The 24,805-nt window shown below is 39.1% G+C and overlaps 1 protein-coding gene and 1 non-coding gene across 3 annotated transcripts in view; both read right to left on the bottom strand.

Annotated features, from left to right (window-relative positions):
* Positions 1-406: 406 nt before the first annotated feature.
* The window catches only part of POC1B (POC1 centriolar protein B), a 108,039-nt gene continuing 83,640 nt past the window's right edge, over positions 407-24,805 (bottom strand). For both annotated transcript variants that reach the window (XM_006067021.4, XM_025284350.3), the window contains 2 exons: positions 5,749-5,967; positions 407-1,965 (listed from right to left, as the gene is read on the bottom strand). In XM_006067021.4, the coding sequence (XP_006067083.1) occupies positions 1,861-1,965; positions 5,749-5,967 (324 nt within the window). In that variant the 3' untranslated portion in view covers positions 407-1,860. The remainder of the gene's footprint in view (positions 1,966-5,748; positions 5,968-24,805) is intronic.
* LOC112584793 lies at positions 18,457-18,559 on the bottom strand. The gene has a single exon (XR_003109191.1). It is a non-coding gene; the product is annotated as a U6 spliceosomal RNA (small nuclear RNA).

The raw sequence follows: 24,805 nt of genomic DNA, 5'->3' as shown, positions 1-24,805 counted from the left end.
GCATAAACAAAGGTGTGGGGGAGGGAAAGAGGGTTATAAAATAGCCCTCCTGAAAACGTTTTAAGGCTTTTAAACTTCTGTCATCACTGTTTTCATATCACTTATAATAAAGGTCTATGGCCATAAAAGTATGTGGCAACACCATGTTGCAGGAAGTGGCTATAGCTGGTCAACAGTTTCTAAACTGTCAGCCTGAGGCCAATAGCACCAAATCTCCTGTGAGCTTGTTAGAGATGCAAATTATTGGGCCCTGCCAGACCAGACCTAGTGAATCATAAGCCCGAGGAAAAGCACCGGAACTGTTTTGACAAGTTCTCTAGGAGGTTGTTACGAAGTTTAAAGTTAAGTGAGCTAGATAAGAAATTTACTATTATTTCTAGATTTTAATCACTTAAAAAGAAACAACTTTTTTAAAAGGTAAAATGTCTTTTATTGTTTGAAGAATAAAAAAGTAAACAAAAATTGGTATGACATTTCATTTCTTAGTCTTCTCAACGAGGTTATAAAATATACAGTGCCACTTAGTCTTATAAACGCGTGAAACGGTCTAGAAGTTCCTACTTAGTATTGTATAAAAAGGCACTTAAAACACACGGGATGATAAAACAAAACCACCTCATAAATACAATTGAAATGGCTTTGAGAAATTTCTCAATATAGACCCGTACGTAAATAGGACTTTTTTCTTTTCCAAAACATAGTATTTTCCCCAGGGTATGCCTGCAGGTATCATAAATGCGGCCTGTCTTCTCCCACCTTCGGTTTTTGATATAGGTTAACAGAAATGCAAGATAAATTCATTTTTTTTCCCAATTTAATCTCTTATTTTGTTTAAGATAAAATTCTTAAATTATAACCAAGATCTTTTAGAATGTTTTACTCATTTTCATTTTGTTTCAAATCACAATTAAAAGAAAGAGGTAGACAATGATGCCAATAAATGTTCTTTTAAAGTCCTTACATTCAGGTACCAAACTCACCCTAACCATTCCTGAAGCATGTGAACACACACGTGTGTATATTTTTAAGTACTGCTGTTGCATGGTTCTGGGTTTTGAGGATTCTGCACTAATTTAATCTTCATAAACTGATATCACAGGTTTGGATATAACCGAAAACATTCAGTGCCTTCATCTTCGGAAGATACGTGCACTTCACATATTTCTAACTCTTCATTTTCTTTCAGGTTGGTCAAAGAATAAGCAATGTATGCCGTAAATTAAATCAAAATCCCTGCCATATGTCCTGTATGTGCTGTTGCTAATTAAAATAGGTGTATTCTTGCTGTGGAAATTCTGTGGTTTGAGAGTTTGTGAGATCATCTTCTCATCAAATGGCATAGGTAAGAAAGAGTAAATTTTTTAAACTGGGAAATACAAGTCAGATCATTAATTCATTCTCTGCACATAAAATGCTATTTTAGAGGTAAGTGAATTATTTCACCCTAAGGGTATGGTTCACTAAAGAGTACACTAATTGTTGAAGGAATTGCCTGAACATGGTCAATTTGAAACCAAAATGAAATCCAAAGATTTGGTTATTTTCCTGGCAGGATTTGAACTATTAACGAAAATTAACATTTAAAAAATAATATGGGGGGGAAATATAGAGCCACTTGAATGCTTATCACTTTATTACTGGAACCATAAATCGTAATGATTTGAATTAGTCCTAGACATTGATTGGTATGTTTAAACTGGTCCTTAATTATGCCCTTTCTGCCTTTTGTTCTGTTGCTCACCCTTTTAAGAAATGCCATGCCAATTCGCACATGGTTGTGTTGCATGAAGCAGCTGGTACTGCCTTCCTGAGTATATGTACATGTGTTCATTTCTCATGCCTCTGCTCATACTTTTCTGTTCAAATTTTCTGTTGAATTGCATTGAAAAGCTTTTGCTGATTTTCAAGGCAGTCTTTCAGCTTATCCTCTGTCAAAGTCAGTCGCTGCTCCAAGATTGAAACAGTCTGCAAAAAAAGGAGGACAAAGTCATCAGGGCCTGGTGACCTGGTGGTGAGAATGATGGTGATAATCTCTGCACTGATCTTTTTCAGAACTGTAATGCCTACCCTCTTGCCAGGAGGTTGGCTCAGAAATGAGCTCCAGAACTTGCTCTGTTTCTGCACCCCACCACAGGGCAAAGCACTGCCAAGCCGTTTGAGGAAAAGGGAAAAAGAGGAAGCATTTAAGAAAAAAGGAATAAATGATCAAGCCTCTATGGACAATTCTAAAGTCTGATCTTCTAAAGCATCGATGCCAGAGAAGAGACCACATGAGGCATGTTAAATAGTGTCCCAGGTAATGTGGAATGTGGGAAGTGGGACAGAATGCCACGTGCCCCACTACTACTTAAATGGCATCACTGGTCATTCTGCCACAATCAATCCATATGGGCCATATCTATATTACCCTAGACAGCTGGATACCTAGCTTACCTTGAAAATATAATGACTGCCACTCATTTCTGCACCCAGAAGATGACAACAACACCTCACAGAGTTGGTAGGAAGACTGAATGAAATCAGGGATGTAAAATGCTTAAGCTAGTGCCTGGCACAACAGAACTTTACAAATCTTAGCTATTCTAACTCCTTCGGCTAGTGAGTGAGTATTTGACTATACATACACACACACACACACACACACACACACACACAGAGCTACTTTTAAATTGTGATTATCGATTACTTCAATTCTTTTTTTTTTAACTTCACTATAAACTTGATTCAGGAAATTGCACACTAAAAAGTATCAATGAATTCTCATGAGAAAAACACCCTTGTGACCAACACCAGGTCAAGAGCTAGTGCCTTGCATGCACCTCCCCCGTAACAGCCACTAACCTGACCACTCTAAGAATAATCTGCATGTTTTTATGGTTTTATCTTTTAAGTATGCATCCCTAGAAACTACAAATTTATCTTACCCATTTAATCTGCAGATCTCCCACTTCCTTGCTTTATTTTCTTTATAATTTGTCTATTTACAGGCTCAGGCCATCTGACCTGTAGATTCCCTACCAGACTGGATTTTAGGGACTGTGTGCTCCAGATACAGTTAAATCTGTTCTTTTACTTTCTGTATTTTATATAAATTGGAAACGGGATTCAAAGGCTTGATAAGACTCAGGCTAGATCCCTCGGTAAATCTATTCTTTCTTTAGAGGGCAATGACATTCTATTTCCATTTATTAGTTGGGATGGTTTACAAAATACACTTCTCACATATTATTTGGTTGCCTGGAAGTACAGTTCATACAGGAAAAGCAGCATAAATTCATGGTTACTTTAGTCAATAAGTTTCAAGATAATGAATTGATTCCCTATCAGTTTCTGACAGTAAGCAGTTGTTCTTTTTTTTTCCCTATTATTTAATAGTTTTTTTCCTTTCATATTCCATACTATAGATCATGACTTGTTATGATTGGCCTGGGAAATAGGCCAATCAAAACTAAAGCTGGCATGAGGTTGAGAGAAAAACTGCCTTTTAAAGGCAAGAGATGTCTGATAAACACAAAGTCACCTCCAGCACAATACTACAATACTGTTAATGATCAAAATTAACAGCAATGCTCATAATACTTTCTAATATTTCTTGGGTGCCTACTATGCTCCAAGCATTTTGCCTGATATTTACATACATTATCATAATGCAAAAATCAAAAGCTTTTGATACTTATATTATCAACACCTATAACACTGGTTAACTCCAGTTACCTACTGTCTGAAAAATTATAATGAGAAAGTGATATTGTTGGGTTGGCCCAAATGCTCATTTGAGTTTTTCTGTAACATCTTATAACTTACAGAAAAGCCCAAACGTTTTGGCCAACCCAAAACAATCTGTACTGAATTATCAACATTGCCACAGGGTTAGGAGATACTCAGTCATCTGTAATTGAAGTGAATCAGAATGTGTTTATTTCACTTGATTCGCCCACAGATTCACACTGTTCCCATTTTGCAAGTGTGCTGTGCCTGCTTTTCACTTCTTTCATATTTGAAGGGTAGTCAGTCCTTCAAAGTTAAAAAAGTAGAGACTTTCAATAAAGTTTAAAGTGATCCATTTAACCTTGAATCAGGGAAAAAGGTGAAATGGGTCACAAAGCTGATAGAGCAGAGGATGGAAAGACCCTCAAGAGAACCTGCCACTCTGTGACAGAGCAAGTGAGGAAGCCAGCACGTGAGGAGCCAGGGCCCTCGGAAACAGGCCCAAAAACTAAAGCTGGCAGGAGGGTGAGAGAAAAACTGCGTTTTAAAGGCAAGAGGCGTCTGATAAACACAAAGTCACCTCCAGCACAATACTGCAAAGCAAAAATTGGTGATTTTCCTATGATTTTTCACTGAACAAATCTTATGACTCCAAGGTCTCACAAGACTTGTTCCCACAACCTGTCATGACCCATATCCATGTCCCTTAACTCCAAGGTTCGGAGAAGTTATCTAAAGGGTAACATTTTTAATTACTGGCTCTAAACCCAGAAGGGAAAGTTAAAAGACCCATGCCAAAGCCTTGAATTCTCTGGAGATGAGAACTGGACATCTGGACGATTCTTAATGGCCTGGGCGATTATAATGTACAGCCAGGGTTAACTGTACATTAACTTATATGCAAGATAACTTCTATACAAGAGCTATTTCAACTTGAAATATTTGTTCTGGGAAAGTAATCGATATCTCTAGTTCATGTCATATCTTCTTTCTGTATAACTTGGGACAGCATCTGCTCTGACAAATATTAGTGTCCTCATCCTATTTATCAAAGAATGATAAGACTTATTCAAAAGAAACACCAAGGAAAGCTGGAAGGACAACCTTTGATGTATCCATTTTAATACACTGCTTCCATTAAATGACATCTAAATTTCCTGACCAAGAGTTGGAAGACCTTTGGTGTGTTAAGATTCATTGTATTCCTTCTTGGCAAAGGTAAATTGGCATTCAGTAAAGCAATTATCCTTCAATAAAAAAAATAAATTAAAAAAATTGCTTAATGGTAATTAAAAGGGATTAAGCCATTACGTCTTTCCTTTTCATTGTAAAATTATTCATTACAAGCATGACCATATAATGAAATTTAATAAAAGAATGTATACAGTCTGGTAAAAAATAATGAATGCTGAAAGTCATCCTGTGCAGTAAAAAATAAATTAAAATTTAGCATCAATGAAAAAAAAAAAAAAGACTGGGTAATATTCTAAAAGGGGAATGTGAAAACCTCATCTCCAGAACAGAGTGTCCCGTAAGAAGCTTTGAAATGAGGCAAGTTATACATTGGACAGAGGGAATTATCCTCAGAGTGAAAACTAAAAGCATTGCCAATATTTCATTCTAACTAAAATGATTAATCCCAATACATTTTTTCTTTTGGCCTTAAATATTTCTTTGATAATATCCAAAATCTAAATACACTGCATTAGAAAATTCTTAGGGCAAAACATTACTGTCCAGAATCAGATTTATAGCATGAAGTACCACAGTAGCTCTTCACGGTCTCCTCCCCTCCCTTCTGGTCCTCAGATGCCAGATACAGTACAGTGTGTGTATGCACACATGTTTACATATGCATGGGCTCAGGCTTTGCCTCCACAAGATCTAGAGCACCTCAGCAGAGCATGTGTTGCTCTGTTAACTACCACCTTTGGGCTTGCTAAGAAAGAAAGTATCCCTCAGCTGCTCTGCTAGTTTTGCAGCCTGCTGTAACCAGGATTTTGTACATCTTACCTCTAAGTGTGAAACATGCCAACCCACCTGTGTCAAAACATTGAGCTGTTCCATAATATGCTCTAACGCATCAGTCACAGCAAGCGGTATGCTTCTTTGACTCTCAGAAGGGAGGTCGCTTATGTCTTCTGTTTTCTTTTTCAAAATTGTAGGTGAACATTCTGATGACATTAAAGAAGGATTCAAGAAATATCCGCAGATCTCTTCACCCTTGTCTGGCAGAGTTCTAACAGTTGCTTCTGTTGTCTTTGACATCATAGAAAAGATGGGAAGAGTTATATTTTCCAAACTTTAAAAATTATATATTAAATATATATATAGTTTCAATATTCCTCTTTTAAAAGCCCAACTTGCATTTAATTTTCATCTTCAACTACTGCAAATTACAAGAGGAAAAAAAGGCTAAAAAAGAGAATGGAGGAAATTCACAATTTTCCTTGATTTTTTTCAGTGAAATATAGTTTGTATGTTGTATGTATCTGTCTAAAGGTGTTATACATTTAAACGGGTTGTTAAATGCTGTCTAATTCTTGATTTTAAAAGTCACGTCAATTAAGATAACTATTATTTGATTTCTGAGGGGAGGAGACAAGATGGCAGAATAGAAGGACTTGGGCTTGAGTCCTCTCGTGAAACACCAAAATTACAACAAACTGCTTAAGAACCATTGACAAAAAAGACTAAAACCTATCAAAAAAGATATTCTACACTCAAAGATGAAAAAGAAGACACAGCAAGATGGTAGAAGGGGGTGCTTTCTCAATATAGTCAAATCCCATAACCACTGGGTGGGCAATAATTAAATAATTAAACCACAGAGGTATTCCCACAGGAGGGAGAGTTCTGAGCCTCACTTGAGGTTCCCGAACCTGGGGGTCTGGCATCAGGAGGAGGAGGAGCCTCTGATTTTGAAGAGCTTAAGCACAGGAGCTCCACAGGACTGGGCGAAACAGAGACTCCACTCTTGGAGGGCACCCATAAGATTTCAAATGCACTGCGAGCCAGGGTATGGTAGTGACTCCATAGGAGCCTGGGCCAGGCCTGCCTAAGAGTCTTGGAGGGTCTCCTGGGGAGGTGGGGCTGTGGCTTACTGTAGGGTCAAGGACACTAATGGCAGAGGTACTGGGGAATATTCACTGACATGAGCTCTCCCAGAGGTTGCCATTTTCACACTGAGAACACAGCCAACAGGCTCCAGTGTTGGAACAGCTCATGACAAACAACCAACAAGGTGGGAACGCCTTGGGAACACCTCCCAAGTGGAGGGAGCCCCATCCATCAGTAGACACGCTGCCTAAAGTTGTCCTGAATGTACAGCCACCTCTAAACACACACCATGACACAGCCCTCCCACTGGGAAACCTGCACAAAGCTCTTAGACCAGACACACCCGGCAGGAGGCAGCACCAGAAGCAAGAGGAACTACAATCTTTCAGTTTGTGAAACAGAAATTGCAATCACAGACAGTTAGACAAAGTAAGATGACGGAGAAATATGTTCCAGATGAGGGAACAAAATAAAACCCCAGAAGAACAATTACGCAGAGTGGAGATAGGCAGAGTTCTTAAAAAAGAACTCAGAATAATGATAGTAAAGATGATCCATGATATCAGAAAAAGAATGGGGGCACAGATCAAGAAGATACAAGAAAATATAAAAAGCTAGAAAATATAAACAACAGTTGAACTATACAATAACTGAAATGAAAAATACACTACATGGAATAAATAGTGCAACAAATGAAGCAAAAGAACAAATAAGTGAGCTGAAAGACAGATGGGTGGAAATCACTGCCATGGAACAGAAAAACGAATTAAAAGAAATGAGGACACTCTTAGAACCTCTGAAACAACATTAAATGCACCAACATTCCCCTTATAGGGGTCCTAGAAGAAGAGAGAAAGGGTCTGAAAATATTTGAAGAGATAATAGGTGAAAACTTAACTAACTTGGGAACAGAAACAGTCACACAAGTTCAGGAAGTGCAGAGAGTTCCATATATTAATAGATAAACCCAAGGAGGAACACGCCAGGACTAATACATATTAATTAAACTGACAAAAATACAACTGACACCACAGAAATACAAAGAACCATAAGAGACTACTACAAACAACTGTATGCCAATAAAATGGATAACCTAGAAGAAATGGATAAATTCTTAGAAAGGTACAATCTTCCAAGACTGAATTAGGAAGAGATAGAAAGTATGAACAGACAAATCACAAGTACTGAAAGTGAAACTGTGATTTTAAAAAATCCTAACAAAAGTCCAGGACCAGACGGCATCATAGCTGAAGTCTATCAAATATTTGGAAAACAGGAAACATCTATCCTTCTGAAACGATTCCAAAAAACTGCAAAAGAAGAAACACTCCCACACTTGTTCTATGAGGCCACAATCACCCTGATTCCAAAACCAGACAAATTGTTGAAGTGAAAGTCGCTCAGTCGTGTCCGACTCTTTGCGACCCCATGGACTATTCAGTCCATGGAATTCTCCTGGCCAGAATACTGGAGTGGGTAGCTGTTCTCTTCTCCAGGGGATCTTCCCAACCCAGTGATTGAACCCAAGTCTCCCTCATTGCAGGCGGATTCTTTAGCAGCTGAGCCACCAGGGAAGCAAAACCAGACAAAGATACCACAAATAAAGGAAATTACAGGGCAATATCACTGAACACAGATGCAAAAATTCTCAACAAAATGATAGCAAAGCAAATCCAATGACACGTTTAAAGGATCATATACAATGATCAAGTGGGCTTTATCCTAGGGAGGCAAGGACTTTTCCATGTCTGCAAGTCAATCAGTGTGATATACCACATTAAGAAATTGAATAATAAAAACCACATGATCCTCTCAATAGATGTAGAAAAAGCTTTTGCCAAAACCCAACATCCATTTATGATTAAAAAAAAAACACCCACAATTCTCCAGGATGTGGGCATGGAAGGAACCTACCTCAACATATTAAAGGCCATATATGACAAACCTACAGCTGACATCATACTCAATGGTGAAAAACTGAAAGCATTTCCTCTAAAATCAAGAACAAGATGAAGATGTCCACTCTTGCCACTTTTATTCAACATAGTTTTGGAAGATCTAGCCATGCCAATCAGGGAAGAAAAAGAAATAAAAGGAATCTAAATTAGAAAAGAAATAAAACAGTCATAGTTTGCAGGTGATATGATAACTGTGTGTGAAGTGTTAGTCACTCAGTCACGTCTGACTCTTTGTGACCCCATGGGCTGTAGCCCACCAGGCCTCCTTTGTCCATGGGATTCTCCAGGCAAGAATACTGGAGTGGGTAGCCATTCCTTTCTCCAGGGGATATTCTCAACCCAGGGATTGAACCCGGGTCTCCTGCATTGCAGGAGGATTCTTTACTGTCTGAGCCACCAGGGAAGCCCAACATGATTCTATACGTCGATAATCCTAAAGATGCTACCTGAAACCTACTAGAGTTCATCAGTGAATTTGGTAAAGTTTCAGGATAAAAACTTAACATACAGATATCTCTTCCCTTTCTATACACTAACAAGGAAAGATCAGAAAGAGAAATTAAGGTAACAATCCCATTTACCATTACTTCAAAAAGAATAAAATACCTAGGAATAAACCTACCTAATGAGGCAAAAGACCTGTACCACACTCCAAAAACTTTAGGATGCTGATAAAAGAAACTGCAGATGACAGAAACAGATGGAAAGATATATTATGTTCTTGGACTAGAAGAATTGATATTGTTAAAATGGATATACTACCCAAAGGAATCTAAAGATTTAATATAATCCCTATGAAACTACCAATGGCATTTTTCACAGAACTAGAATAAAAAAAATTTTTTTTTAATCTGTATGGAAACACATAAGACTCTGAATAGCCAAAGCAATCTTGGGAAAGAAAAATGGAGCTGGAGGAATCAGGCTCCCTGACTTCAGTTTATACTACAAAGCTACAGTAATCAAGACAATACGGTACTGGCACAGACACAGAAATATAGATCAATGGAACAGGACAGATGCCCAGAAATAAACTTATAACCTATGGTCAATTAATCTATGACAAAGAAGGCAAGAATATACAATGGAGAAAAGACAGTCTCTTCAATAAGTGGTGCTGGGGAAACTGGATAGCTACATGTAAAAGAATGAAATTAGAACATTTCTACCAGCATACACTCTCATAAGTCTTTGTGCCACCAGTACAGCACTTATCGCTTCCCGTTCTATTTGTGTTTTCATGTCTATATCCCCTAGCAGATTATGAGGGTTACTCTCTAGGAGACATAACTTGGTCATTTTTCTTCCTAAGGTGCCTAGCATAGAGTGTGAGACACAGACTGGGCTCAACATTTGTTAAACTAAATTCAACTGACTGTCCTGCATCTGATGAGCCATTAACAAAATGTAAATATTAATAATTTGACAGTATTTGGAGAGAAGTATAAACTTAAAGTTAAGATAATGCCATTCTCTACTAAAAATTAGTCCTAAATGCCTCCTAAAGGTGTAGTCTCTTCCCAGGTTGCACAGTTGGTAAAGAAGCCACCTGCCAGTGCAGGAGATAAAAGAGATGTGGGTTTGATCCCCGGGCTTGGGAGATCTGCTGGAGAAGGAAATAGCGACCCACTCCAGTATTCTTGCCTGGAAAATTCCATGGACACAGGAGCTTGGTGGGCTACAGTTCATGGGGTCATGAGGAGTCGGACATGAGCACACACACACACACACACACACACACACACACACAGGCACAATGAGGGAGCAATATAAGCATTTATCACTTACCTGAAAATCACTGCTTGATTTTTATCCCCTAAAAGTATATTTGATGGTTTCTGGTGAAATAGCATAAGGATTTTCTGACAAGCATGAACGCAAAAGGAGGCACTTCACATGTACAGTTAAAGTGAAAGACTCTCAGTCATGTCCGACTCTTTGTAACCCCATGGACTATACAGTCCATGGAATTCTCCAGGACAGAATACTGGAGTGGGTAGCCTTTCCCTTCTCCAGGGGATCTTCCCAACACAGGGATCGAACCCAAGTCTCCCCCATTGCAGGCAGATTCTTTTCCCCTGCACCACCTGGGAAGCCCTAAAATAAGTCAGTTTGGGCTTATAATTAACATTTCTAGTTTTGCTTTAATTCTGTAAGTAGAAAATAAAACAAAGAGAGAACAGTCTATCCAAAAGTGGTCTTGACCCCTCCAGCTAAAGTGAGTTTCCCATCACTGAAGGTTCTAAAATAGACTTGGGATGGTCACTTGTCAGGGATATTGTGAGAAATATACAAACATCAGATCAGGAAATTCAAACTGAATGCCCTTTAAAAGTCCTTTCCATTCCTGACATTCTGAGAGTTTTTAAGTCACTACATGCACACTACTCTCTCTCTTATAAAATGCCTGCCTGAAATAGACTAGGATAACAAAAAATATCTTTTGCCTGGACAAAAATAAAAGCAAAGGCTACTTTTCAAAGAAAGAATGGATCATTTATTTTCAATGAGAACATTCAGAATCAAGATTAGAAACTCCAATTATCTTTATATGGTATCTAAAACAATGAAGATATACCATTTATTCAAACAAGATTGTTTTATTTTAGCACTTATGGGTCTGGAAAATTCTAGATGCCAGAGATATAGGAGTATATTAGTTTCCTACCATGACTTAAATTACCCATAAGTTTAGTGGCTTAAAACAACACAGATTTACTCTCTTAAAGTTCTGAAGGTCCAGATTGATTTTATGGGGCTAAAGTCAGCAGAGTTCCTCACAGAGTTCCTTCTGGCGGTTCTGGAAGGGAATCTATCCTTGCCTTTTCCAGCTCCTTGAGGATGCTGACATTTGTAGCTCTAGGCTCCATCACTCTGATCTCCACTTCTCTACTTCCCATGCCTCCCTCTTCACCCTCTAAGGACCACTGTGATTGCACTGGACCATAATCTAGGATAACCCCCCCATCCCAAGATGCTTAACTTGATCATATTTGCAAAGCCCCTTTGCCATGTGCATGCCTGCTTGCGTGCTCAGTGGCTTCAGTTGTGTCTGACTCTTAGCGGTTCCATGGACCACAGGCTGCCAGGTTCCTCTGTCCATGGGATTCTCCACACAAGAATACTGGAGTGGTTGCCATGCCCTCCTCCAGGGGATCTCCCTACCCAGTGATCGAACTGGCATCTCTTCTGTCTCTTGAATTGGCAGGTAGGTTCTTTACCACTAGCGCCACCTGGGAAACACCTTTGCCATGCAAAGAAACATATTGACAGATGCTGGGGATGAGGACATGGACACCTTTTTAGACCATTACTCTGCCTAATACAAGAAGTGAATAAACAAAAGAGACCCTGTTGACATGGGGTTATATTCCAGTGGGTAAATATACAGATATGTGATGTAATCTCAGGTAGTAACAAGGGTTATAAAGAAAAATAAAGCTGGGTAAGGTGTTACATTATGATTTAGTGCCACTGATGATGCATTTTTTAATGGGAAGAAAGGTAGAGAATAAATTTTGGGCATGTTAAGTTTGAGATGCTTATGTGATTTCCAAAGGGAAAAGTCATGGATATAACTGGAAATACATGAATCTAGATTTCTGTGGAGAGCCTGGGGCTAAAGATATAAATTTGGGAATTATCAGAATATATATGGGCTTCCCAGATGGTGCTAGTCATAAAGAGTCTGCCTATAATACAGGAGACCCAGGTTTGATCCCTGGGCCAGGAAGATTCCCTGAAGAAAGGAACAGCAACCCACTCCAGTATTCTTGCCTGGGAAATCCCATGGACAGAGGAGACTGGCAGGCTACAGTCGATGGGGTTGCAAAGAGTCGGACACAACTGAAGTGGCTTAGCATGCAGCATAGAACATACATATATTTACTAGTTTTTACAACGGATATAAATGAACAGCCAGGTGAAGAGGTACATAAGGCAAGGTCTGGAAGCGTACCACTTGCAGAAGCTTCTGTTCCCTTGGAGTTGGGGCGTGAGGCATGTGACTCTTTATAGCTATGAGTCTAGGAACCAAACAGAATAACTGCAAAGACTTTAGAAGGCCGGGAAGAAAGGAGCAGGAAAGGTGACTAGCGGCTCAGGTGGAAGGAGAGGTGCTGGACTAGCAGCCAAGTAAGGAGAAGGGAGTGGTCACCAAGACCAAGTCCTGTAGAAAGACTGATGTGGCTGACCCACTGGAACCTTGACAGGAGTGGACTGGTGGGGGCAAAAGCTGAACTGGAGTGAATTCAGAAGAGTGAAAAAAAGGAAAATGAAAGCAGGAAGACTGAATGTATGCCTTTCTTTTAAGGAGTTTTGCCAAAAAGGAGAGCAGAGCAATGCGACAGGACTTGGAAACAAATGAGGGGTCAAATGAAGTTTTGCTTTTGAAAGATGAGAACTATATTACAAACGTGCGCTGATGAGAAAGATCAAACAGAAAGAGAGCGCTGATGCCACAGGACAGGGAGGAGGTAACCACTTAGTAAATGGATTGCTAGGCAGTACTGAGTGCTCCTGGAGTTTTGTATGAATAAATTTAAGGGGAAGTCAGTCAGCATGGCTGGCTAGTCAACTTCAGTTGCTTGGGTGTACAGAGTTGGCAGAAAAATTTAATCAGGCTGAAGTTTTTTGGGGTGACTACAATGGAGATAGATGGGAAAACAGTGGAAACAATGTCAGACTTTTTTGGGGGGGCTCCAAAATCACTGCAGATGGTGACTGCAGCCATGAAATTAAAAGACGCTTACTCCTTGGAAGGAAAGTTATGACCAACCTAGATAGCATATTCAAAAGCAGAGACATTACTTTGCCAACAAAGGTTCGTCTAGTCAAGGCTATGGTTTTTCCTGTGGTCATGTATGGATGTGAGATTTGGACTGTGAAGAGGCTGAGCGCTGAAGAATTGATGCTTTTAACTGTGGTGTTGGAGAAAACTCTTGAGAGTCCCTTGGACTACAAGGAGATCCAACCAGTCCATTCTGAAGGAGATCAGCCCTGGGATTTCTTTGGAAGGAATGATGCTAAAGCTGAAACTCCAGTACTTTGGCCACCTCATGCGAAGAGCTGACTCATTGGAAAGGACTCTGATACTGGGAGGGATTGGGGGCAAGAGGAGAAGGGGACGACAGAGGATGAGATGGCTGGATGGCATCACTGACTCGATGGACGTTGAGTCTGGGTGAACTCCGGGAGTTGGTAATGGATGGTGATGGACAGGGAGGCCTGGCGTGCTGCGATTCATGGGGTCGCAAAGAGTCGGACACAACTGAGCGACTGAACTGAACTGAACTGACAATGGAGAGAGAAAGGGGGTAAGGGCGTGGCTAGGATGATGACTATAGAATCTAAGCCCATAAAGAGACGTGCACACAGACACGGAACGTGAGCAATGAAAAGGCAGAGGCTCGGTGGACTGGAGCTCCTTCTGGGGCTGATGAATGATCAAAACTGGAAGACTAGAGGAAGTGGTGGCCAGGGAGTGGGAGGCTTTACACTGAGTTTACCGTCAACACAAAGGATTCAGACAGTTACTGAGTTCATCTGAGAATCCTGACCAGGAGAGGACAGAGGTATTTCAGAAGTGAGTCAGAGTGTTGCTCTGTCTTTGGTTTTTGCCTTGAGATCAAAAGCCAGTGTTAACCAAGGTGTGGATGGGTCAATCAGAGAAACAGAACACAGAGCTATGGAGTCACCCGTGTGGGCTTGTCACAGGGCCACAACACAGGCAGGACTCGTTCTCGGTTTCTAACACTCTTAGGAAGAAAAGGCTGTTCATCCTGAAAGAGAAAACCGCATCCACTTTACATCTGCACAGTGTATTGTACATCCTTGTGAGAACATACTTATCTGATCCAGTCGGATTGATTTAAAAATATTTCTAGGATAGAATCAGAGAATGTCATGTGAAATTTGTGTCTCCCAGACGAAATTCGCTGAGCTGAGAAAGCCTTCTGTTTATCCCTTGGGAAAAATCATACATCTTTTTTTTCTCAAAGAGAGAAAAAAGAGGCTTTGGGGATAACGTTTTACTGAGGGCTTTGATTTCTCTTCTTCAAACCAAATTGGAAATTTCATTTTTGTCAGAAGACTTGAAAAACACCCCTGCCTCAATGCAGCTATCAACTAGAATATCTGAATGATTAATTCGGTGCCCTTGGAAATGACAGCCAAGGCCATAAATCTGTCTGTCTTTGTTTTTAATCTTTACTATCAACTCCAGAGAAGCTTATTAGTTTTGAAGCCATGAATAGGTAGGATAGAGCTAGGAAAAATAAATCTGTGCAAAAATATCCTTCCATGTTTCATGATTAGGCAATCAAAAGCTATGAATCCCTTAAAGGAATATTTGTCTTCAAATGCCCTGTGCTGAGTCTCAAATCGTGCACTGTATCAAATAAATCTTAGTTAATGATAAAGCACTACCCAGAATTATCTAGGGGAGGTGGAGAAAGAGAGCAAGTAGTCCATGAACTAGAATTAGAACTCTCTCTTCTGAGTTAATATAAAACTAAAAATGCTATTCCCAGTATTCTAGATGAATATAAAAACAATAAAACTTTCTGTAAATTCCAAAGAGAAAACACGTAGTTATTACATCTCTTGTAAATCCTGCTGTTATACCCCAAAGGCCTACAGAGTAAGGGATTTATTTTTATTATCTCTTTCCTGTAGACTCAACAAGAACATTTTATGCAAACTGCTGAAATGACTAGGGTAGAAATCAACCATTATTTATAGCGATACCTCACTCTGTTCAAAAAAGGTGTGTGTGTGTGTGTGTGTGTGAATCTAAATTTGAGGCAGGTAGTAGCTTATACTGTACAATGATGTACTGCTTTAAGAGATGTTTTACATTCAAGTAAGGCTCACACCTTGCAAAAACTCAAGTTTGATTTGGAAGACCACATTTGGTTTAGTTGCACCCACATCATGTCTCAAAAAAAACCCCATCTGTTCATCTTTCAGAAAGCTGCCCCTTCTCTGTATGCACATCAACCATCCAGTGAAATTAATATAGACATGAATAAGAGATGTAACCTCACTGCAACACTAACATTTCTGAATGAATCTGGAATCCTTCTCTTTTCATCTCATAATAACTGATGTTTTTAAGTTCCAATTTTGCTCTTAAAATTCAATGAAAATACCAAGTGAAGTTAAGTCAAAAAGAGAAAGACAAATACCATGATATCACTTATATGTGGAATCTAAAATATGACATAAATGAACTTATCTGTGAAACAGACTCACAAACATTGAGAACAGCCTTGTGGTTGTCAAGAAGGTGTGGGGGGGAATGGTTCAGGAGTTTGTGGTCAGCAGAAACAAACTCATATATGGAATGGATGAACAAGGTCCTACTGAATACCATAGGGAACTACATTCAGTGTCCTATGATAAACCATAACGGAAACCAATAGGAAAAGGAATGTATATATATGTATAACTGAACCACTATGCTGTACAGCACAAATTACCATAACATTGTAAATCAACTGTAATCAACTTTTAAAGAAATTCAGTGAAAAGGTGTAAGAATAATAAAGCAACCCTCTCCCCAACCTTAAGAAATAAAGCATACTCTACCTCTCCCTCTTAAAGGATGCCACCATCTTGAATATGGTGTCTGTCACCCCAAGCTATGCCCTTTACTTTTATCACATAAGCTGACATCCCTAAATAGCATATTGCTTTTGCATGTATTCAAGCTTCACATAAAACAGTATTATATTAGGTCTCTTTAGTAGTTTCTGTTAACCGATATTGATGGATTTGCTACAGATAAGTCTGCTTCACTTATTTTCATTGCCAAATAGCATTCCACTGATGGATTATTCCATAATTTATGTATCCTTTGTACTGGTAACTAGCATTGAATTCCATAGTAAGCACTCTTATAAATGTGTCCAGTACACAGGAAGGTGAAGTTTCTCTAGAGTCATAGTTTTACCAGATATTCTCCCAAATGGTGGGATCAACCTACTCTTCCCTGAGCAGAAGAAAATCTCCCCTTTTTCTACAAAGTCAAAAATATTTGATAGACATTTTAAACTTTAACAAAATAATGGACAGGAAATGATTTCTCAAAGTTTTAATTTTATTGTGCATTTCTTTGATTACCGGTGACTTGAGCATATTTTACATGTATATTGACCATTCTTCTGCAAATTGCCTATTTAAGTCTTCTGTCCACTGTTTAGTTGGTCTACTTCTCTTTTTTCTAATTAATATTTAAGAGTGCCTCATATAGAGAAGTGCAAATCAGAACTACAGTGAGGTAGGTACCACTTCACACTGGTCAGAATGGGCATCATTTAAAAAAAAAAATAGAATTACCATGTAACATAGCAATCCCACTCCTGGACATATATCCAGACAAAACTACTATAATTCAAAAAGATACATGCATACTTACATTCATAGCAGCACGATTCACAATAGCTAAGACAAGGAAGCAACCTAAATGATCTTTCACAGATGAATGGATAAATAAGATGTGGTGCATACACACAATACTATTCAGTCATAAAAGAGAATGGTACAATGCCATTTGCAGCAATAAGGATGCGACTAAAGAATATCATACTAAGTCAGTCAGAAAGAGAAAGACAAATACCATGATATCACTTATATGTGGAATCTGAAATATGACACAAATGAACCTACCTATGAAACAGAAACAGAATTAGGAACAGAGAGAATAGACTTCATAACTGAATCACTCTGCTGTACAGCAGTAATTAACACAACATTTTAATTCAATTACACTTCAATAAAATAAACAAAAAAGTGTTCCTGATATATTATGGATGTAAATACTTTGTTTATATGTGTAATGCATCCCATACTCTGTGGATTGGGTTCACTTTTATTTTACGGGATATATTTTTACAGATGTTTTTGCTTTAAATGTAGTCAAATTTATTAAACTTTTTCTTTTATGACTTGTACATTTTATATTTTGCTTAAGTAATCCTTGCCTACCCAAAATACAAATATGTTCCTCTGTTTTCTTTTAGAAGTGTTCAGGTACGGTTTTTCACACTTAAGGCTTTAACCCATCTGTTATTAATTTTGTTTGTGGTTAAAAGTAAGAACATAATTTTATTTTTTTCCAAATAGCTAGCCGTCCCAGCAACATTTATTAAACAGTCGCTTTAGTGTCTACCTCATCTTCACGGGTCCAGAGAGTCAGGCCTTTCGTATACCAACCATCCACATTTGCGTGGTTCTATGTGTTCCCCACTGTGGACTCTGTCTCACCCTGTAACAATACCGTGTGTGCATGTGTGCGTGTGTGTGTGTTAGTCGCTCAGTTGTGTCCGATTTTGCAACCCTGCGAACTGGAGCCCATCAGGATCCTCTGTCCAAAAAATTCTTCAGGCAAGAATACTGGAATGGGTAGCCATTCCCTTCTACAGGTGAATCTTCCTGACCCAGGGATCAAACCTGGGTCTCCTGCATCACAGGCAGATTCTTTACCATTTGAGCCACCAGGGAAGCTCATTCTTAGAGCTTAATGAGTCCCCAACATTCAAAGAGCTTCAAAATTGCCCTGGGTATTTTTGGCCCTTTGCTCTTCTGTATATGCCATGAAATCAACTTTCTGGTTTCATTACAAATCTTACTGGGATGTTTATTGGAATTACCTTGAATTTGTAGATTAATTTGGGGAAATCTAACATCTTTATGACCTTGAGCCTCCCTATCTACAAATAAAATATTCCAAAACCCATGGCACATTTAATAAATTCATGTTATCCTCTTGTGGAGGCCACTCTAGTATTTTCTGTATCTTTTCAATTTTAGTATATGTGCTGCAAAAGCAAATACACCACCACCACTTTAGTATCATGGTCATGTACTCAGAGGACCAACCAAACCAACAAGCCAAACGTACTCCTCCAATAACTATCCTCATTGTTTTTGAAACATAAAATTACCACAGAATCAAAAGGATTATTTAGAATAAATTTCTGAAAAATTATTTCCTGGGCTTGCTGACTCCCTGAGATAAACAATGCCATCCCTTGACATTTTTTTACAAGCTTATCTACTATTCCTTAAAACTCTTCAAGTGCCAAGTTCAGGAGAAGTAAGCTGTGTGTGAAAAGTCATGTTTTAATTGTACACATAAAATAACTCATGCTTCATGCTTTGCTCACTTGAATAAGACTAGCTTCCTCGCTGTGTTTTAATACTATAAAGAAGCAATTTTAAGGCAGGAATTCATCCAATCATTTAACAAAGCTACATTCAGAAAACTGGCAAGCTTTATAGAACATCTTTTAGAGGGCAAATATTGTATTTATTTATGGTTCTACTCACCAGCTAGCATAATGTGAACATTCTAGTATGATTAATGACAACTGTGATTGTAACAGGAATGTATATTCACAGCTGGGTACTGAGAACCACTGTTTTATTTATTATTCATATCATTCAAAAAACAGAGAGTGAGAGCTTTCTGTGTGATCTCAGTATACACAGTGCACTTTATATTAGTTGATTTTAATTTGCATTTGGAAATTAATGAAGTCATTCCTCATCTTCCCCAAAAGGATGCAATTTGTCCCTGTTCTAAATCTCTATAAAAATTCAAATTTTGTTTCTGAAAGGCAATTATCATTTTTCCTTCCATTTCTGCTATTTGTAATACTGTGTAATTATCCATGCTAACATATAATATGGCACCATATGAATGAGGCATCAAGTCACACAGACTTGGGTTTGGTCTTTTCTGTGTACTGACTGTGTGACCTTGGACAAATTCCTTGGCCTCTTTAAGCCTTCATTTTCTCATCTGTAAAATGAAGAAATTTTATTGGGCTATATTATATGGTGGCTGTGAGAATATTGGTAAAGAGTTTAATCTGTAATCTGTGATCAATTACCTATCATTATCAATATTATCATATTGTGTCCTCCCCTGCTTCCACTAAAATCTGAATTGCGCCTTTCTAGAAGACAGAAGGCATACCTCGTCTTCTTTTAGATAGTTGACCATACGGTGAGTACTGCCTGTATAAGGCATACATAAAATAATTAATAAAGTCTGTTGGATTAAAGATAATTTTCTATACATTATATTCAAAGATTAAAAAATCCTCCTATGTCTGGTTTCTCTAATTAATAGGCTATTTAAGGGCTGGTGGCAGTTGAATAAATGAATGTGTGTGTGCTCAGTCATTCAGTCACGTCCAATTTTTTGTGACCCCATGGACTTGTAGCCCACCAGGCTTTTCTGTCGATGGACTTTTCCAGGCAAGAATACTGGAGCGGGTTGCCACTTCCTACTCCAGGGGATCCTCCTGACCCAGGGATCAAACCCATGTCTCTGGCATTCAGGACAGAGAGCTTACAAGTAGAAAATCAATAACAAACACTTCATTATAAATAACCGAAGATGCCATGTATTACTGTTTGATAGACATACTATATTTTTCTTTCCTACATTTTTATATGTTTACAGTGCAGAAAGGTATGGGTGTTTTGCTCCTAATTTTGCTGGTAGAAGAAACTCAGAAACCAAAGGATAACAACCATGACTTGCTAACTAAGAAGGACCTACTGTATAGTACAGAGAACTATACTCAGTAGTTTTAAATAACCTATAAGGGAAAGGAATCTGAAAAAATATATAATATGTAAATATATCACTTTGCTGTACACCAGAAACTAACACAATATCATATATAAACTATACCTCAATTTAAAACATTAATTTTGAAAATGACTGTATTTTTAACAAATTACCATGGGGAACATAGTCCAGGAGAATTCATATTCAAATATATAATAAAATTCAAAAATATTTTTCACGCCATCATGAGTCAAAGAGAATATGAACTAGATTCAGTAACTTTATAAAAAGAGTGGTTAAGAATCATGAAAATTTATTTGCACTAAACACATACCCAGAGGAGTAAGCAGGAAGTTACTTAAAGTTACTTCCTTAAAGAGGAAGCCACGACACCACCAGAGCACGCTGCTACTTATTGCCATTAAATGCAACCCACTTTATCTGCTTTATATTTCAGTTACAGTATTTACCAAATAATCAGCATTATTCAAACAGTTATTCAAACAGTTGTCTAATGATTCCTTCGGATGAATGAGATGAGATTACTGCCGATCATCTATCAAAATCGTTACCGTATTTGGTATGGAGACCCCGGTTAGGGATCATCCCGTGGGACCTTACATCTTACTCAGTTAGAGATTCTTAGATCTGTGATTCTGCCTGGATGCTGCATACCCAAGCCTGGGCTCTCAGTGCCGTTATCTACCGAGGAGCTTCAGACTGGGAGATATTCTATACTCCTGCCTCTCCTCCTTGTCTAATCAGTAAACAGAATTTTAACTCTTTCTCTTCAGGATCTCATGGTTCAGTCTTCTCTTCTTTATTCCCCTCCATGTTACTGCTGGAGATCAAACACCTCCCACCCTGCATGTGGATCACTATTGCCCTTGCCTCCTAATGTTCATGCCTCCAGTCTCACCTCCCTCTAACCTCTCCTTTATCATGTCTCTAGAGTAACTATCCTAAAACCCAAATTTGCTCTTGCCACTCTCCTGCTTAAAATCTTTCAGTGGTCTGCCAAAAATTATTAGGGTGAATCCAAACACCTTCAAATGGTATTCAAGATCATTCATGACCCACCCTCATCTTTTCTCTCCTGACTCATCTCTTGCTATTCCGCAGCCCCAAGAGTCGGCTACTGTTCCCCACAGCCAAGCAGGAATGTTCATGGTTCCCTGAATTTGCCATCCCCTTTCAAGCCTTCTTACCCATACACATACTGAACTGTGTGTTTTCCATAATGGCAGGCAAATCCTTAAAGAATCGCTCAAATTTCAACCCACTCCGGGAAGTTATCTCTGATTTAAGTTTTCTGTCCCCCACCCTAATTTTCTGGGCTTCTCTGGTATATCAATGGTAAAGAATCCACCTGCCAATGGAGGAGACATGGGTTTGATCCCTGGGTCAGGAAGACCTCCAGAGAAGGAAATGGCAACCCATTCCAGTATTCTTGCCTGGGAAATCACATGGACAGAGACTGGCGGGCTGCAGTCCATGGGGCCGCAAAAAGACACAACTGAGCACACATACTCTAATTTTCTAGCACTTACACACATGCACTGGAGAAGGCAATGACACCCCACTCCAATACTCTTGCCTGGAAGATCCCATGGCCAGAGGAGCCTGGTGGGCTGCAGTCCATGCGGTCGCGAAGAGTCGGACACGACTAAGCGACTTCATTTTCACTTTTCACTTTCCTACGTTGGAGAAGAAAATGGCAACCCACTCCAGTGTTCTTGCCTGGAGAATACCAGGGATGGGGGAGCCTGGTGGGAGGCTGTCTATGGGGTTGCACAGAGTCGGACACGACTGAAGTGACTTAGCAGCAGCACACACATGCACACACTCACACTTCTTATTTAACCACTCTACTGATGTACTCCCATAGCAACTTAGGTATTTATCACTATTACTGGACTGTCTTTCATCTGTGTATTCTCATTGCTTGGTATATAATAGATGCACAACACATATATTGAGTAAAAAATTAATATATTCTAACTGTCTCCTTCTAAATGTTTTCTGAACATTCAGAAAACTAAGATCATGGCGTCTGGTCCCATCACTTCATGGCAAATAGATGGGGAAACAATTGAAACAGTGACAAACTTTATTTTGGGGGCCCCAAAATCACTGCAGATGGTGACTGCAGCCATGAAATTAAAAGACGCTTGCTTCTTGGAAGAAAAGTTATGACCAACCTAGACAGCTTATTAAAAAGCAGAGACACTACTTTGCCAACAAAGGTCCGTCTAGTCAAAGCTATGGTTTTTCCAGTAGTCATGTATGAGTGTGAGATTTGAACTATAAAGAAAGCTGAGTGCCAAAGAATTGATGCTTTTGAACTGTGGTGTTGGAGAAGACTCTTGAGAGTCCCTTGGACAGCAAGGAGATCCAACTAGTCCATGCTAAAGGAAATCAGTCCTGAATATCCAGGAAGGACTGATCCTGAAGCTGAAACTCTAGTACTTTGGCCACCTGATGCAAAGAACTGACTCACTGGAAAAGACCCTAATACTGGGAAAGATTGAAGGTGGGAGGAGAAGGGGAAGACAGAGGATGAGATGGTTGGATGGCATCACTGATGCAATGCACATGAGTTTGAGTAAGCTCCGGGAGTTGGTGATGGACAGGGAAGCCTGGCGCGCTGCAGTCCATGGGGTCGCAAAGAGTCGGACATGACTGAGCTACTGAACTCAACTGAACTGAGCTGTTTCTTTGCTCACCCTGCCCCTCTACTCATTGTTCAACCCACTTCATACTGGCTTGCACTTGTATTAGTCCACTGAAAATGTTTTTCAAAAGGTAACCAAAGACATCTGCTAAATTCGTCATTTTAAAAATTCTTCTCTTAGTTTTCAGCAATGTTGACACTCCCATCTTCTTGGAAACACCCATCTCTTGGTTGCCCGGACACCACATTCTCCCACCCATCCCTTCGCTCCAGCCATCTTTTCAGTTCCTAGAGCATACCAAGGTCCCCAAAAGTCTCTGTGTGTACAATACCCTTGGCCTAGAACATGCCTGTAGTCCTTAATGTCCTCACATCAACTCTTACTGAAGCTTTAGACCAGCACTTCTCAAATTTCAATGTACACACAATGTACACATAACCTGGGGATTGTAACGTGCAGAGTCTGACTCAATAGGCCTGGGATAGAACCCAAGACTCTGCATAGATCTAAGATGCTCCCAGGTGATGACCAAATACACCATGGACCACGTTTTGAATAGCAAGGCTTTATATCTCAGCTCCAACAACTTTTTCAGGGAAACTTTCTCTGATTCTACCTCACTTACACTCCTGACTCAATCAAATGCACAATTCCTACTTTCGCTGTATCATGTAACTTTCCATGATAGCTTTGGCTTATAATAACCTATATCCATCCTCCTCCCCCTCCACCCCCTATTCCTAGCTAGTTCCTGGCATATTCATTTTTTGAAAAATGAATGAACAGTGTCTGTTGAGCCAGCCCCTGACTTAGGCTGAGTCATTCCCTTCAGGACGCTACACACCACAAGGCTCACCACTCTGAGCTCAGCTCCTACAGAAATACAGCTCATCTGTGGTTAGTAGCCTGTAAGATTTTCTATTCCTGCCAAGACTCACTCATCTAGGGTCTGCAGAGCTATGGCAGAAGAGTAATTCCATATGTACTGGTTTTTCTACTCTAACAAGCTGGTTGGCCATATCCTCCATATACACAGGCTACTAGTGCTCCAGATTTTCCTGGGCTAGGTATATAAGAAGCAGAGGAAAAAAAGCAAATCCTGGTTAATGTGGTCCGATCCAAGTCTCCCTCCTCTGTCTTTTGCACTGACAAAAAGTTTCAGTACATTCTGAATTTTTTCCACTCAAAATTCATTGTTAGATTCTCAAAAAATTCATTTTTTTTACATTTAGGAAAATAATTTTGATTAAAAATACTGTAGAAAAAAATTATATAGGTTAATAGCTGGATACAACAGCTACTAGAACACTTACATGAAATAAGTTTTGAAGTGGAATATAATGGAAGAGTTTAATTGCATAAAACATGACAACCAGAAGCATTGCCACTGTTGCCAAGAGAACTGCCTGGAAAAAGTGCCAAAGCAAAACTAAAAATAAACAAATAAAACATAGTTTGAGATAAATCCCAGGAATGTCATTTCTCTCAACTAATAAGTACATAAAAATAGTCATTGCACATAGTAACAGAAATAATAAGACCTTAATGCTTGATTAAAATATTAATCATGTAATACCTTAGGAAAGACTGTTGTTCTTTAAATAAAATGTTTCAAGTATACTTCAGGGAAGAGATAATTTATCTTTAAATAGAAATTTTTTTTTCCAATTCTGTTTGATGAACCCAGTGGCACCCCACTCCAGTACTCTTGCCTGGAAAATCCCATGGACGGAGGGGCCTGGTGGGCTGCAGTCCATGGGGTCGGTAAGAGTCGGGCACGACTGAGCGACTTCACTTTCACTTTTCACTTTCATGCA

The sequence above is a fragment of the Bubalus bubalis genome, chromosome 4 (genome assembly GCF_019923935.1).
Source record: "Bubalus bubalis isolate 160015118507 breed Murrah chromosome 4, NDDB_SH_1, whole genome shotgun sequence".
Taxonomy (NCBI): Eukaryota; Metazoa; Chordata; class Mammalia; order Artiodactyla; family Bovidae; genus Bubalus; species Bubalus bubalis.
The sequence above is the reverse complement of the archived record's forward strand: the minus strand, read 5'-3'. Positions and strand labels throughout refer to the sequence as shown.